Consider the following 15,390-nt stretch of genomic DNA (forward strand, 5'->3'; position numbering starts at 1 on the left):
TTTTATGTTTTTTACTCAAGTAATTTCCCTTTTAAGAGTTTATTCTAGGGAAATACTCTGATTTGCTGAAAGATTTCATCATAGCATTTGTTAGAGTAGTTAAACTAGAAGCAACTAGTATTTTCCTCACATTAGAGGAGTGGTTAAATAAAGTATGGTATAGTGATTGGGTAAAATACTATGCAATCACTGAAAATGAGGATTACCAGAAGTTTTTACACCAACATATATGGAAAGATGCTAATAATATCATGTGAAGTTTTTTATAAAGTAAGATAAAATTGCATATCCTGAAAAATATATAAAAAGGGCTGAAGAAAATCTGCCAATATTTTGACAGTTTGCCTTTATAAGGTTTCCTGCCTTTTAACATTTTTCACTGCTTTCCAAAATTTCTACATGAATGTTTTATTTGATAAAGAGGGGAAAAAAATAGGCAATTGCTCTTATTCTTTTAATTTTTTCCCTGTTTGAACCTCATATTCATTAATAGAAAATTAAACTAGATAACTTCTTAGATCTTCTCTTTTTCTAATAGTCTTATAATGTATGAAAGCTATTACTTCATTACTTTATGTTTTGGACTAAGGATGAGCTTTCAGGCAACTTAGAGAAAAATAAAGGAAGAGGGTGCCAATAAGTAATTTAGACTATTTGAATAATTATAGAGAATCTGGAGCTAGATCCCAAGGGGAAATTTTATTAATAAATAAAAATTACTGTCATCTGTAGATATGTTTTTTCATCCATTTTCTCATTCCTTCCTGTCTCTATCCAGCTGTCTAGCCTGTGTGTTGTATAGAAAATGTAGTCAGTAAAAGTCAACATTCTTTACCTACTTACTGTAATTTGTGGTTGGCCATAAAGCATCCCTGGTAGAGATAATATAGATAATATTTAACTGGCTGTGAGAAAAGAGACAGTACTATATTTGACATACCTCTTTTTCTTTTTTCCCCTAAACCTTAAACTTTTTATTTTGTATTGAGGTATAGTCAGTTAAGAGTGTTGTAGTAGTCTCAGGTGAACAGCGAAGGGACTCAGTCATACATATACATGCATCCATTCTCCCCCAAACCCTCCTCCCATCCAGGCTGGCGTGTAACACTGAGCAGAGTTCCCTGTGCTATACAATAGGTCCTTGTTGGTTATCCATTTTAAATATAGCAGTGTGTACATGACCTTCCCGACATACCTCTTTTTCTACTCTGATTCTAACCACCATGATACAGCATGTTTCTTTTTGAAGCATGTCAGTGTTCCCTGGGGAAAGTGTCAGAAGTCAGTGACTCAAGGTCAATCCAGATTTCCCTTTCTGAAAGGGTTTTCCTTGAAATTCCCCATTTTCAAATAAATTCTTTAGAAATGATGGGTGATGCAGTGCTAAGCTCTTCATTGCATGATCAACCCCAACCTTGATAGTTTATACAAACATTTGACAGCCTCTGACTCAGCCATCTCACGCAGGGAAAAAGTCACACCTGAAGAAAGCTGTTCTAAACTGAGAGCTCAGGAAGGAAAGCTGGAGGGAAATTGCCTTGGGCAAAGAGAACCATTTCACCTCTGGAAGGGAGGAGTAACAAGTAGGGTGAAGGGACCTGAGTATGACCTTTGCCAAAAAGAGACATTCATTGTTGTGCTTGTCCGGGCTCCACCCTGGGATGTGATCCCTGTGTGTGGTCTCACGGTTGTTCACAGTCATGCGATGTGTGCCTCACCCGCTGTGGTTCCTAATTGCTTTCTAAGTGGCAGCCAAGAATGGCAGAGGGAAAATTTCTTTCTGTTGCATCCTAGGCCCCTCAGTGTCTCCTTCCTCCTGATTCCCACGCCACCTCCTTCCTCGTGTTGGCCTCTTCCTTGCTTCAGTAGGACCACAGAGGTCTGGGCAGGTCTTAGGAAAATCAGGTTGTTTTGAGTCTGCTGTTCCTTTGTTAACCATGTCATATAAAAAGGCACCAAGAGGCAAGAGACAGGTAATGATACACATGGTGTTTTTTTATATTCATAATTTTGTTTATTTATTTATTTTGGCTGTGCTGTGTCTTCATTGCTGTTCAGGCTTTTCTCTAGTTGCAGTGCTCGGGCTTATGGCAGAGGCTTCTCTTGTTGCAGAGCACAGGAGTTAGGGCGTGAGGGCTTCAGTAGTCACAGCTCCCAGGGTTTTGAGCACAGGCTCAATAGTTGTGGCGCACGGGCTTATTTGCTCTTCAGCATACACATGGTGTTTTGATAACTCTGTGTTATGACTTGGCATCAACATGCAAATGATTGTGGCTTTGGGTTTTAATGCCCTGGTGACTGTCCTCTCAAGGTGAGTTTTTCTGTACCCTTTCTTATTTAATCCAGATCTGGCCTCTGTGTTCCAGTGATATTATTTCTCCTAGCCTCTGTAGAGCCTGCAGCATACTAATAATGTCCCCTGTCCCTGTTAAAAAAATAAATGTCCTAACCTCAACACCCTTGACTTGAAAGCCAGCCTGCATATAAGCTGTTTTCAGATTTCAAAATTGTAAAATAAACAGGCAATTCCTTGTTGGTTTTGTTTTTGTCATTTAGTAGCATGCAGAAATTTTTCCCAAAAAGCTATGGTCATTTAAGTAGAAATTTGATCAAAGATGTTATTGATGTGATATCTGGGAATAAATGTGCAAATGCTCTATTTACTCAGACTCTGGTTTGGTTGTATTTTAAAGTAAAGTAAATGAGGTTGAGTCACCAAGAGGATGATGCAGAGCAGGTGACCATTCTAAGCTCCCTCCTACCCCTTCTCCCTCCTACCCCTTCTCCCTCCTACCCCTTCTCCCGTTCCTCGTTTCCTCCACCTGCAGGTTGTAGATGAGCACGAGAGTGTGGAACAGAGTCGGCGTGCACAAGCTGAGCCCATCAACCTGGACAGCTGTCTCCGAGCTTTCACCAGCGAGGAGGAGCTGGGGGAGAATGAGATGTACTACTGCTCCAAGTGTAAGACCCACTGCTTGGCAACCAAGAAGCTAGATCTCTGGAGGCTTCCCCCCATCCTGGTATGTTACAACCCCACCTCTGAGAGAGTAGCAGTCTAGCTTGAAGGAAAGAAGCTGTGAACAAATAAGAATTTTTGAGAATAATCTTTCTTGCCACAGTGTTTAAAATGCTTTTCCTGGGAATTCCCTGGCAGTCCTGTGTTTTGGACTCAGCAGTTTCATTGGCAATTCAGTCCCTGGTCAGGGAACTAAGATCCCAGAAGCCACGCAGTTCAACCAACTATTTACATACATAAAACACTTTTGCTAGTGTACGCAGACCTGAATTGTCCTACATACATTTACTAGTTTTGTATCCTAAAGAGGGTACAGCCTCCAAGGGAAGAGAAGTCATATGGACCAGTAACTGCAGTTGAGTGAGACATGCGAGAAGTGCCCCACGTGGTAAAGCCTGGTGAAGTTGAACTTCAGGAGAAGGTGAAAGCACTTCTAGCTCTAGGGAGAGAGGAAGCTTGAGGTTTGCGCTTTACAGACTATAGAAGAGCAGGGAGCCTGAGCCTCCGGTCCCGCTGTGCTTGGTCACATAGGCGCAGACACCGCTGAATTAAATGTGTGTGCACCAGGTACACAGGGCCAATGTGTTCTTTCTGATTTGATGCACTTCTGCCTTCTCCATCCATGGATCAGGAGACTCTCCTGTTGATTGTCAAGAGTTGGAGTGTCAGTTCTTCCTATTCATTTAAGAAAGCTTTTTTCCATAAGGGAGGAAATCATATTGATAACCAGACCTTGCATCTATTATTTTATTCATATCTTCTTCCTACCACTCTGTGAGACTGAATGTAGACAAGAACAACTCCCCAGGGAAGGAAGCACAAGAAATTACTAACAGGGATTGGCTAGCTCCAGGGATAGCTTCTCTGGTAGCTCAACTGGTAAAGAATCCACCTGAAAATGCAGGAGACCCCAGTTCAATTCCTGGGTCAGGAAGATACCTGGAGAAGGGATAGGCTACCCACTTCAATATTCATGGACTTCCCTGGTGGCTCAGCTGGTAAAGAATCCGCCTGCAATTCTGGAGACCTGGGTTTGATCCCTGGGTTGGGAAGATCCCCTGGAGGAGGGCATGGCAACCCACTCCACTATTCTTGCCTGGAGAATCCCCGTGGACAGAGAGGAGCCTGGCAGGCTACAGTCCATGGGGTCGCAAAGAGTCAGAGACAACTGAGCGACTAAGCACAGCACAGGGATGGGAAGCTGAGCATAGGGACAGGCTTGAGAACAGGTAGGTGGGAAGGGGTAAGGTTTATTTTTTTTGATTGAGGTATGTAGTTAACATGTAGTTAAATTCATAGATTTAAAATATCTAGTTTGATGAATTTTGACAATTATTTATACTCATATGACCATCAAATAAAACATATCACATATCATGAAGTATCAGCATTTATAAAACTGTGTTTTTGAGACAGGAGACTCAGGTTCAATCCCTGAGTTGGGAACATCCCCTGAAGAAGGAAATGGAAACCCACTCCAATATTCTTGCCTAGGAAATCCCACAGACAGAGGAATCACTCTGGCAGGCTCCAGTTCAGTCCATGGAATCACAAAGAGTCAGACATGACTTAGCAACTGAACACAAAGAATAATGAGGAGTAAATGTTATATTGATAGCTCGATGGGCTTTTGTTACATCCACATACCAGCGTGGCCCTTAGAGAGGGATTCGCTTTATGTAAATAGTAAATAGTTAAGCATTTAGGGTAGAGGTAGCCACCCAAATATCTGTGCCCACAATCAGTTCAGTTCAGTCACTCAGTCATGTCCGACTCTTTGTGACCCCGTGGATTGCAGCACGCCAGGCTTCCCTGTCCATCACCAACTCCCAGAGCTTACGCAAACTCACGTCCATTGAGTCAGTGATGCCAATGAGATGGTGATCCAACCATCTCATCCTCTGTCGTCCCTTTCTCCCGCCCTCAATCTTTCCCAGCATCAGGGTCTTTTCCAATGAGTCAGGTCTTCACATCAGGGGGCCAGAGTATTGGAGTTTCAGCTTCGGCATCAATCCTTCCAATGAATATTCAGAACTGATTTCCTTTAGGATGGACTGGTTGGATCTCCTTGCAGTCCAAGGGACTCTCAAGAGTATGCTCACGATAGGGAGCATAACAACACTGTGTTTAAGCCTGAAGAAATTCATTGCTTTTGAAAAGAAAGAGAGAAGCCAGAAAGGAGAAGGAAGATTCTTAGGCTCTTCAGGACAGTGAAACCCCCTGATCTCAGCCAACAGAAATGTTAAGAAAAGAGAGACCTCCTGTTAGAGGCTGGGTAACTTTCATCTGTTAAAAACGCCTCCACTTTTCTTCAAATGATTCAGTCTGTAGTATTCTAGCCTCGTGTATTTGTGAATGGATGATATTGGAGAGAGGTAAAGGTCAGTGTGAGTCACAAGCCCAGAGGACATGGAAGAAGAGGCTCCTTTGATGTTGAAGACATTTGGGAGAGAGTTTGGATGTACACCGATTATGAAATTAGGGAGATTACCGTTTTAGCCACATAGCTAAAGGTCAGTGGCCTCTTAACTAGGTTACATAAGAACATATATTCTTTGGTGGGGGGAAAGACATATTTTTGGAACATATACAAATGTTTTAGACTTTTTTTTAGTGTGTAATTTGTGTCTTCAGAACACGTTAATACAACTCTTTTCTCTTCTTCTCCAGATTATTCATCTCAAACGATTTCAGTTTGTAAATGGTCGATGGATAAAATCACAGAAAATTGTTAAGTTTCCTCGTGAAAGTTTTGACCCTAGTGCTTTTCTGGTGCCGAGGGCCCCAGCTCTCTGTCAGCGTAGACCACTCACACCCCAGGGGGATGACCTCTCTGAGCCCAGGATCCCGACAGGAGAGGTGAAGAAAGCAGACGCTCAGAACTCCGCTGGGGAAGATGTCGTGCTCCTGAGTAAGAGCCCGTCCTCACTGAGTGCCAACATTGTCAGTAGTCCTAAAGGTGAGGAACCCAAAGCTCACTCCGGAGGGGGCCCTTCCTGGGCCCTCTAGGCTGCATGTTTCCCTCCGTCTTCCACTCTAGAGCAACAGCTTGGTTGTACCGGGATCCTTCTGGACTCAGTACATTTGAGCTCTGTGAGTTTTAGCAAGAGATACAGCCTCACTAAATCTCTTTTCTCATTCATAAAAAGAAGAAAATACTCAGTTCACAGAGTGAGAAATTGATACATCAAGAATTAAGCACTGTAGAGACTTCCCTGGTGGTCCAGGGGTTAAGAATCCGCTTGCAGTGCAAGGGTCCAGGGTTCAGTGCCTGGTGGGGGGACTAAGCTCCCACCTGCTGCAGGACGACTAAGCCTAAGCACCTCCACTGCTAAGCCCGGGCACTGCAAAGAAGGTCCCTCATGCCGTAACCAGGACCCAGTGCAGCCAAATAAATAAATATTATTAATAAAATGGAGAGTAAAGCACTTTACATAGCTCCTGGCATTTGGTGATTATGAATGATAGTTGTCATCCTTGTTTGCTTATATCAGAGGTTCTCAAAGTAAAATTTGGGGAAACCCCTAGAGGGTGCCTGAGACCCTTTCTGAAGATCAGAACTGTTTTCATAAAAATACTAAGTATTTGGGAATTCCCTGGCAGTCTGGTAGTTAGGACTCAGCGCTTTCACTGCTATAGCCCCAAGTTCAGTCCCTGGTAAGGAAACTGAAGATGCCACAAGCCATACGGTACAGCCAAAAAAAACCCAAAAGCTAAGTATTTGCCTTTCCACTCTCATTCTCTCACAGGTTGACTTAGAGCCAACATATATGTGATACTGTCCATGAAATATATGTGTCTTGTGTTTCTCAAATTCCTCAGTTTTAACTTCTAATATGGTAAATATATACATGGTAAATATTGATAAATGGAACTCACAAAAACAAAAGTTCTCAAGATCCTCAGCAATTTTTGAGGGATATAAGGGAGTCAGGAGCTGTTTGAGACCTGCTCCTTTGCAGGATTGTTGTGAGAGGTAGAAATAGTAAAGTTTCCGATGTCACGCCTTGCGGGAGTAAGTGCTTGATAATTTGTAGTCATATTTTTTAATCTAAAGAAAAATGCATATTTGTCAAACCCCTTCATCTAATATTATTTTGAATTGAATCTGCCTTAAATCATCTTTCTGCTCTTTTTCTAAGTCCATACTTAACTGTACTTCACATTTTCAGGACATTGCTGCCTTGAGAGGGTTGGCATTGAGGAAGACAAGAATGTAACTTATCGGCCACATAATAGGAGTAAAGCCTAGCCAGTCAGGATGCCCCTGGCTTTACCTTTTTGTGTACACTTGTGCAGTTGACTGCAGAATTAGCTTTTGGTGGCTGGTTCAATTTGTGACATTTGGATTTATCTTTTATTCCCTTTCACAGGTTCACCATCTACATCAAGAAAAAGTGGAACCAGCTGTCCCTCCAGCAAAAACAGCAGCCCTAACAGCAGCCCTAGGACTTTAGGGAGAAGCAAAGGGAGGCTCCGCCTACCCCAAATCGGCAGCAAAAACAAATTGTCAAGTAGTAAGGAGAACTTGGATGCCAGCAAAGAGAACGGGGCTGGGCACGTTTGTGAGCTGTCTGATGCCTTGAGCCGAGGGCACGTGCTGGGGGGCAGCCAGCCTGAGCTGGTCACCCCACAGGACCACGAAGTAGCTTTGGCCAATGGATTCCTTTATGAGCATGAGGCATGTGGCAATGGCTACAGCAATGGTCAGCTTGAAAACCACAGTGAAGAAGACAGTACTGACGACCAAAGAGAAGATATTCATGTTAAACCTATTTATAACCTATATGCAATTTCGGTAAGTGGTTTCTTGTATGATTTTTGGAATGATCTACCTTTTCAGTGGTTGGTTTGTTCATCTTCATTCATTCATCATTTTTTCAGAGCCTGCTCATTTGCAAGGCATTGAGCTTGGTGATAGACTAAGTTAGCAGTAAATATCTTGGCCTTTTGGGTAGAATCCAAGATGCTCACAGTTTAATAAAGGGAACAGTCATGTAATATTCTAGGTGGAGTCACAGGCTTAAGCCATTCAGAAGTGTGTGTTTCTGAGGGAGTTTTGCTTTCCAAAAATAATTACAAAAATAGAATGGTAAGATTCAAAGTTTTAAAATTTTCAGTTTTCCTTCTTGGTTTGTTTTTGGAAGAAGGAAAACACTTTTCCTTGGATTGGATCCTGGTACTTGCCCTGGCCTGAGTATTGTCAACTACTAATACACCTCCACTTTCTTCTCTCTTACAGTGCCATTCAGGAATTCTGGGCGGGGGCCATTACGTCACTTATGCCAAAAACCCAAATAGCAAGTGGTACTGTTACAATGACAGCAGCTGTAAGGTAAATGTCCCCGATCTTTTATAAAAGAAACAGAAATGTCAACAGATCTAGAAGACATTTGTTGAAATAATGGATTTTCTCCAGAATTATTGTTTAGTCACTAAGTCATGTCCTACTCTTTGCAACCCCATAGACTGTAGCACACCAGGCTCCTCTGTCCATGGGATTCTCCAGGCAAGAATGCTGGAGTGGGTTGCTATTTTCTTCTCCAAGGGATCTTTCTGGACCAGGGATCAAACCCGTGTCTCCTGCATTGGCAGGCAGATTCTTTACCACTGAGCTACTAGGAAAGCCCTTTCTCCTGAATAGAAAGTAGTTGTTTCTGTTAGAATCCATATATAGATGCCTTCAATATAAAGGAATAAAAGTGACATGCAGGGAATTCCCTGAAAGTCCAGTGGCTGAGACTTGTCAGGGCCTGGGTTCCATCCCTGGTCAGGGAATTAAGATCCCACAAGCCACACAGCATGCCCCTTCACCCTAAAAAAGTGATATGCAGAGCAGAAAATGAAAACAGTGAAAAAATAGAAGGTATTGATTAATAAGAAAAAGGTCTTATCTTTTGAGCTATTAGAATTTAAAGAAAGTGAAGTCGCTCAGTCGTGTCCAGCTCTTTGCGATCCCGTGGACTGTAGCCCACCAGGCTCCTCTGTCCATGGGATTCTCCAGGCAAGAATACTGGAGTGGGTTGCCATTTCCTTCTCCAGGGGATCTTCCCGACCCAGGGATCCAACCCGGGTCTCCCACGTTGCAGGCAGACGCTTTACCCTCTGAGCCACCAGGGAATCCCATTAGAATTTAATGTGTTATTTTGTTTTCTATCATTCTTTTGACTTGTCTATGGCCTGTATATTTTCCCAAAACCAAACATTGAAAATAATGGTTCTTATTTTAGGGGCAGGTATGAGAAAGCCAAAATATTAAGCTGATTGGAAGCGATCAGTTTTAGTCATGAAAGAGGGTTGGTCCTCCCTTCCCTGGTGAGGATGTAGAGTCAGCGTGTGTGCTGTGTGCTTAGTCGCTCAGTTGTGTCTTGAACTGGGGCCCGCCGGGCTCGTCTGTCCATGGGGATTCTCCAGGCAAGAATACTGGAGTGAGTTGCATTCCCTCCTCCAGGGGATCTTCCCTACCAGGGATTTAACCCAGATTTCCCACATTGCAGGCAGATTATTTACCGTCTGAGCCACCAGGGAAGCCCAGCTTTTTTGTTAAAGACTTTTCTTGCTCCTCCAGGAACTTCACCCTGATGAAATTGACACCGACTCTGCCTACATTCTTTTCTATGAGCAGCAGGGGATAGACTATGCACAATTTCTGCCAAAGATCGATGGCAAAAAGATGGCAGACACAAGCAGCATGGACGAAGACTTCGAGTCTGATTACAAAAAGTACTGCGTGTTACAGTGAAGCTACCACTCTGGCTGCTGGGTAGACTGGTGATGAGGGAGATGGCTCCCTGTAGCTGACATTTGGCAAAAGCATCGCTGAAAGGCAAGCTCAATGTGTACTTATTTTATCCTGTGACCCTGAAGCACAAAACTTAAAAAAACTCTAATTAAAATAGCAGTTAACATACCAGTAGTAATAATTTTGTTTGGAAGTGTTTCACGTAAGCTCCCTGGTAGAGAGCTTTCAGGCAGAGCCCACCACTAGCCTGTAAACTAAAGGGTTTGGCACCAGCCACCTGGGACCAAATAAGAACTAAATTGTGCTTGTCCAGACACGAACAACCCTGTAGCGAATATAGTTTACCAATAATCATAACAGAATACTACGAATCTCCTTGGAGTCAAAGTAAAACAAAAAATTGTAGTGTTGTCTGGGGACGACATGATATGCTACCTCCTTTTTCCTGAAGTTTTATTCCATTGTAGCGACTGACACGATGGAGAAAGCGAGATCATGAAGGCGTGTGAAGGATTCTTACAGCATGGACACAGATTTTTCAATTTACGTTTTAAGGCATTTCCCCACCCTTTCTATATCTTCATTGCTTTTTGTTTCTGTTGTTGTGTCATTGTAGTGGAGACATGTATAAGTGGTCAGTCTGAAAGGGAGGCTCTCTTAAGAGCTGCGTGCCTTCTCCCCAGGGCCTTGGTTGGGAGACCCTGTAGGAAAAAAAAAAACATCGTGGGAGATCCAGCTAAAATAGCCCTCCAGATAGAGGCAGCTTGCACTGAGGGTACTTCAAGTGCCCTCAAAAACGTTCCCCCCCACTGCTGAGGGTGGGAGGGGAGTGGCGGCCGACATCGACACCATCCTTCCACGCACTGATGCGCAGTGTCTGAGAGGGGACGGGGCCACAAAGCTAGATGGTGTTTTGCAGTTAGTGGTTGTTTGTTCTTTGTTTCTTTGTTTTGCACTTTAAAAAAAGAATACGTGCAAATGAGCTTTGCAGAACTTGTTCATATTTGATGGCTGTAAGGGCTATAAATTAACTTGATGGGGGTATTTTCCCCTATCATATTAAATTTAAAAACAAAATACATCCCAAACGTTGATAATGTATAAGTATTTTTAATGCAGTTGGGGGATTTAGGAAGTAAACTTTTTGTTTGCATCTCCATTTGCTTTTTTTTTAAATAGTTCTGGTCATCAAAAGTTATGTTTCTTTGCTTACTTCATTTTATCCTCCAATAATTCAAGACTGGAACAAAAATATAAATGTTATTTATTTCAGGCAACATTTTTTTTCTGTGTTGTTTCTAAATATATATTCACGGTAAATATTTCACTTTTTTTATTCATCTGGACCCTGGAAGTTGATTCTCATTAATTGTCAGATTCCATTACCCTTCCCTCCTCATAGATAGTAGGTACCAATGTAATTAAGCATTTGTGTTTTGATACCTAAGGTCAATTACTAACCAATTCTCAGAGCATTTAGAAAGGTAAATGGCTGAGTTGAAAGCCTATTCAGAAGAAGAATATAATTGCAAGTAGGAAGGGTTGGCCTAAATGCTATAATATAATGAAGTCAGACAAAACGCAGACTTTAGAGTTTCATGATTTTCAGTGTATAAAATCTGTCCATTCCTAACTGGACAAGTCCCATGAAAAAGTGGAAGATTTTAAATAATTTCCTTACAGATGTTTTATTTAAGCAGGTAGCACAATCTACTAATGTTGTTTGATCTGTGTTTGTTACATTGGTTGTAATTAATTTTTTTAATTCATGACTAGCAGAAAATTTATTAAATTAACTAACTACATTCACCTTGTAAATTACTGTATAAAACTTGTTGACAATGCACTGACTTTAGAAAGATGTTAATGTACATAAATAGAGTGTAAATAAAATAGTGTTGATGTACTGAAATATGAACTGTATAAAAAAGTATTGGTAATTGTATATGGAGTGTACCTGTTTCTCTGTAACTATTATCCAAACAAATTAAATACTGTGGATGCATCTATGTGCTCTTTTTCCTCTATACAAGTAAACACAAAAATGTCAAATTCTTTAGCCTTCCTCTCTGTGACCCTGTTTTAATTCTCCTATTTGAATACCTACCTGACTTACAGAGTTGGAGGTTCCATCTCTGAGAGAATGGAAGGTATGTTGAATGTAGAACAAGGTACTTGCAGCGACCAGATAAATTTGCTTCACATCCCTGTTAGGAAATTGTTTGGAAGACATTGAAAGTGTTCAGGAGAAGAGTAGCTTGCTCATTTGAAACTGAGAATTGAAGGAGTTTTTGCAATAGTTTTCATGCAGATTAAGGAATAAAGTGAAGAAGAGATGCACTTCTTACACAATGCCTGGAGATGATCCTTAGTTTATAGAGGACACTGAGAAACCAGGGATATATCCCAGGTTGTCATTCCAAGATGTCTCCAGGGAGACCATTCACAGTGTTAAGAAGAGTTGAAGATTTAGAGTTATGGAACCTTCACATTCAGTCCTGTTTATTTACTTTTAAAATCATAATACCTGCCTCTTGGGCTCATTTTTAGGAAATGAGGTATACAAATGCCTGACACAGTTTCTTGATAAGTGCTCAGTGAATGTGAAATCCTACCCCCATGAGATTCAGTCCTATTTGACAAGGAGATTTATGTATTCGCTTATTACGCTGACACTCAAAGAATTTCATATCTCTCTGCTTACATTCTCCAAAACACAGGAACAAAACATTAAAAATGTATAGAATGAAACATGTTGAATCAGCAGCAGTCGGAGCTTGTTTAAGGAAACAAATAAACAGAAAAAAGATCCAAAATGAAGCACCACTTCTAAAGTGCAGTCTGTGTCTCTGGCTTTTTAAATGACCGCCTTGAATATCTTCATCCTTATATCTCAAGCATTGTTCCTGGCACACAGGAAGTCAGTTATATATAAAATAATGTTTTACTGAAAAAATAAGAATAAGGGACAACTTTGGAAAGAAACAGCATAGAAAGGCGGATGGGTGTTTGACTTCTAGTTCTGAATGGCCCTGTAAATTGAGAGTGGTCATCAGCCTCCCAGCCCCTCTGGCTAAGGCAATTCAACATGGAATCTCTCTTCCACTTGGTGGCATTGCTCACTTCATTGTATATACCATTGAACAGGAGCAAGTGGATGCATTGGCTTATTTTCCATAACTGTTCTAAAGGTTAAATAAGAATTTTAATAGGCTACAGCCAGAACGTGCAGCTTAGGGAACAAAGATCCCAGCTTTCCTCGATGACGTATCACCAGGTAGGTTCCTTAGTATTGAAATCACAAGGTCAGAAATGTACCTACCTCATGGAGAAGGAAATGGCAATCCACTCCAGTATTCTTGCCTGGAGAATCCCATGGACAGAGAAGCCTGGTGGGCTACAGTCCATGGGGTCACAAAAGTCAGATACGACTTAGTGACTGAAGCACCACCACCACCAGTAACAGCTTGCAGACAAGCACATCCAATAATACTGATCTAAGGTCCTTCTGAATTTCAACGCTCCACACAGTCCTTCCTTTGAGAAGGAAAAAAACCTTACTCTTCTTAGTCCTCTCACTACATTATTACTATATCAGCATATTTAAATACTTTATTGAAATATGACTGAAATAAACTACACATATTTAAAGTGGACAGTCTGAGCAGTTTTGACATACACATACCCAGGAAAGCTTCTGGAGTAGGAAATGGCAACCCACTCCAGTATTCTTGCCTGGGAAATACGACAGGTAGAGAAACCTGGTGGGCTACAGTCCACAGGGCTGCAAAGAGTCGGAGACGACAGAGCACATGACCACAGGAAAGCATCACATCAATCAAGATGGTGAGCAACCAGTCATTCCTGAAAGTGTCATCCTATTTTGTTGTAATCCTTGCTTCTTGCCCACTTTGCTCCTAGACAACCACTAATCTACTTCCTGCCACTATAGATTAGTTCACATTTTCCAGAATTTAAATAGAATCATAGAGCATGTTCTTTTTTGTGTGTAATCTGGCTTCTTTCATTATGATTTTGAGTTCATCCATATTGCAACATTTATCAGTAGTTGATTTCCATTTTTGAGAACTATTCTGTTGTAGAATTCCACCATCATTTGTTTATCTCTTCACCTGTTAATGGATATTTTCGTTGTTTACAATTTTTGGCTATTAAAATACACAGAATGCTGTAAAAAAAAAAAAAAAAATGTACCTACCTCAGCGATGAGAGACCCATACAAGATGGTGCAATAAAAAGAGGCTGCCAGGCTTCCCTAGTGGTCTAATGGTTAAGAATCCACCTGCCAAGGCAGGGGACATGGGTTTGATCCCTGGTTCGGGAAGATCCCACAGGCTTCGGCGCAACTAAGCCCTCATGCCTGGAGCCCATGCTCCACAAGAGAAGTCACCACAATGAGAAGCCTGCACACCTCGATGAAGAGTAGCCCTTGCTCACCTCAACTAGAGAAAGCCCTCAGGCTGCCACAGGGCAGCCAAAAGTTAATCTTTAAAAAACAATGAGAAAAACGCTGCCTTTAGATTTCGTAGCAGTGGAAAGCAAGGTAATAAATACTGCAGTCGTTGCACCTTCAGAGGCCCATAGGGGCTAGGTTGGGAGCAGAGTGTCAGAGAAGCTGGTCCCGCCGTGGAGAAGGGAACAATGGGGACTGGTGAGTTCTAGGGCACCCATCCTACCTGAGGCTGCATTTGATTGTTGCCATGAAGGAATGCGGGCCCCAGCGTTTCCAAACCTCTTCCACCCCACAGAGAAGCCAGAAACCCAGGTATTTATACAGAACATCCAATTTAGAAATGTTGGCAGGGCCTTGTTTTGTTAATTTTTAAACATTGTACTGTCTAAGTAAAAGTTATTTGCAAGCCAGATACTAGCCACTGGTTTTATGCCCTCTGGTGAGTAGAAAGCCTTGGAGTCCATTATCAGGGTCAGATTCTGCCTCTTGCCGTATTACAACTATGCACTACAACAAGTTATTAATTTTTGTTTTTTTCATTCCAAGTGTGTTTATGTCTTCTCTCTTTTATTCTTTTTTTAACTTTTATCTTATATTGGTGTACAGCCAGTTAACAATGTTGTGATGGTTTCAGGTCGACAGCAGAGGGACTCAGCCACACATATACATGTATCCATTCTCCTCCAACGGACTGGTTCCAAATTGGGAAACAAGTACTTCAAGGCTGTATAGTGTCACCCTGCTTATTTAATGTATATGCAGAGTACATCATGCGAAATGCCGGACATCCAGCACAAGCTGGAATCAGATTGCAGGGAGAAATATCAATAACCTCAGATATGCAGATGACACCACCCTTAGGCCAGAAAGTGAAGAGAAACAAGAGCCTCTTGATGAAAGTGAAAGAGGGGAGAAAAACCTGGCTTAAAAGTCAACATTAGGAAAACAAAGATCATGGCATCCAGTCCCATCACTTGATTGCAAATAGATGGGGAAACAGTGGAAACAGTGACAGACTTTATTTTCTTGGGCTCCAAAATCACTGCAGATGGTGACTGCAGCCATGAAATTAAAAGACGCTTGCTCCTTGGAAGAAAAGCTATAACAAACCTAGACAGCATATTAAAAAGCAGAGACAGTACTTTGACAACTAATGTC

At 41.7% G+C, this 15,390-nt stretch overlaps 1 protein-coding gene and 1 long non-coding RNA gene across 2 annotated transcripts in view; one reads left to right on the forward strand and one right to left on the reverse strand.

Annotated features, from left to right (window-relative positions):
* USP32 (ubiquitin specific peptidase 32) overlaps positions 1-11,817 on the forward strand; it is a 203,933-nt gene extending 192,116 nt beyond the window's left edge. The window contains exons 30-34 of the mRNA XM_070772603.1: positions 2,829-3,020; positions 5,687-5,975; positions 7,390-7,814; positions 8,259-8,351; positions 9,585-11,817. Of these exons, the coding sequence (XP_070628704.1) occupies positions 2,829-3,020; positions 5,687-5,975; positions 7,390-7,814; positions 8,259-8,351; positions 9,585-9,758 (1,173 nt within the window). The 3' untranslated portion in view covers positions 9,759-11,817. The remainder of the gene's footprint in view (positions 1-2,828; positions 3,021-5,686; positions 5,976-7,389; positions 7,815-8,258; positions 8,352-9,584) is intronic.
* Positions 10,191-14,536, reverse strand: LOC139177507 (uncharacterized). The gene is made up of 3 exons (XR_011561916.1): positions 14,456-14,536; positions 11,866-11,965; positions 10,191-10,459 (listed from the first exon to the last, which is right to left on the reverse strand). It is a non-coding gene; the product is annotated as an uncharacterized lncRNA (long non-coding RNA).
* Between the last annotated feature and the right edge of the window lie 854 nt (positions 14,537-15,390).

The sequence above is a fragment of the Bos indicus genome, chromosome 19, assembly GCF_029378745.1.
Source record: "Bos indicus isolate NIAB-ARS_2022 breed Sahiwal x Tharparkar chromosome 19, NIAB-ARS_B.indTharparkar_mat_pri_1.0, whole genome shotgun sequence".
Classification (NCBI taxonomy): Eukaryota; Metazoa; Chordata; class Mammalia; order Artiodactyla; family Bovidae; genus Bos; species Bos indicus.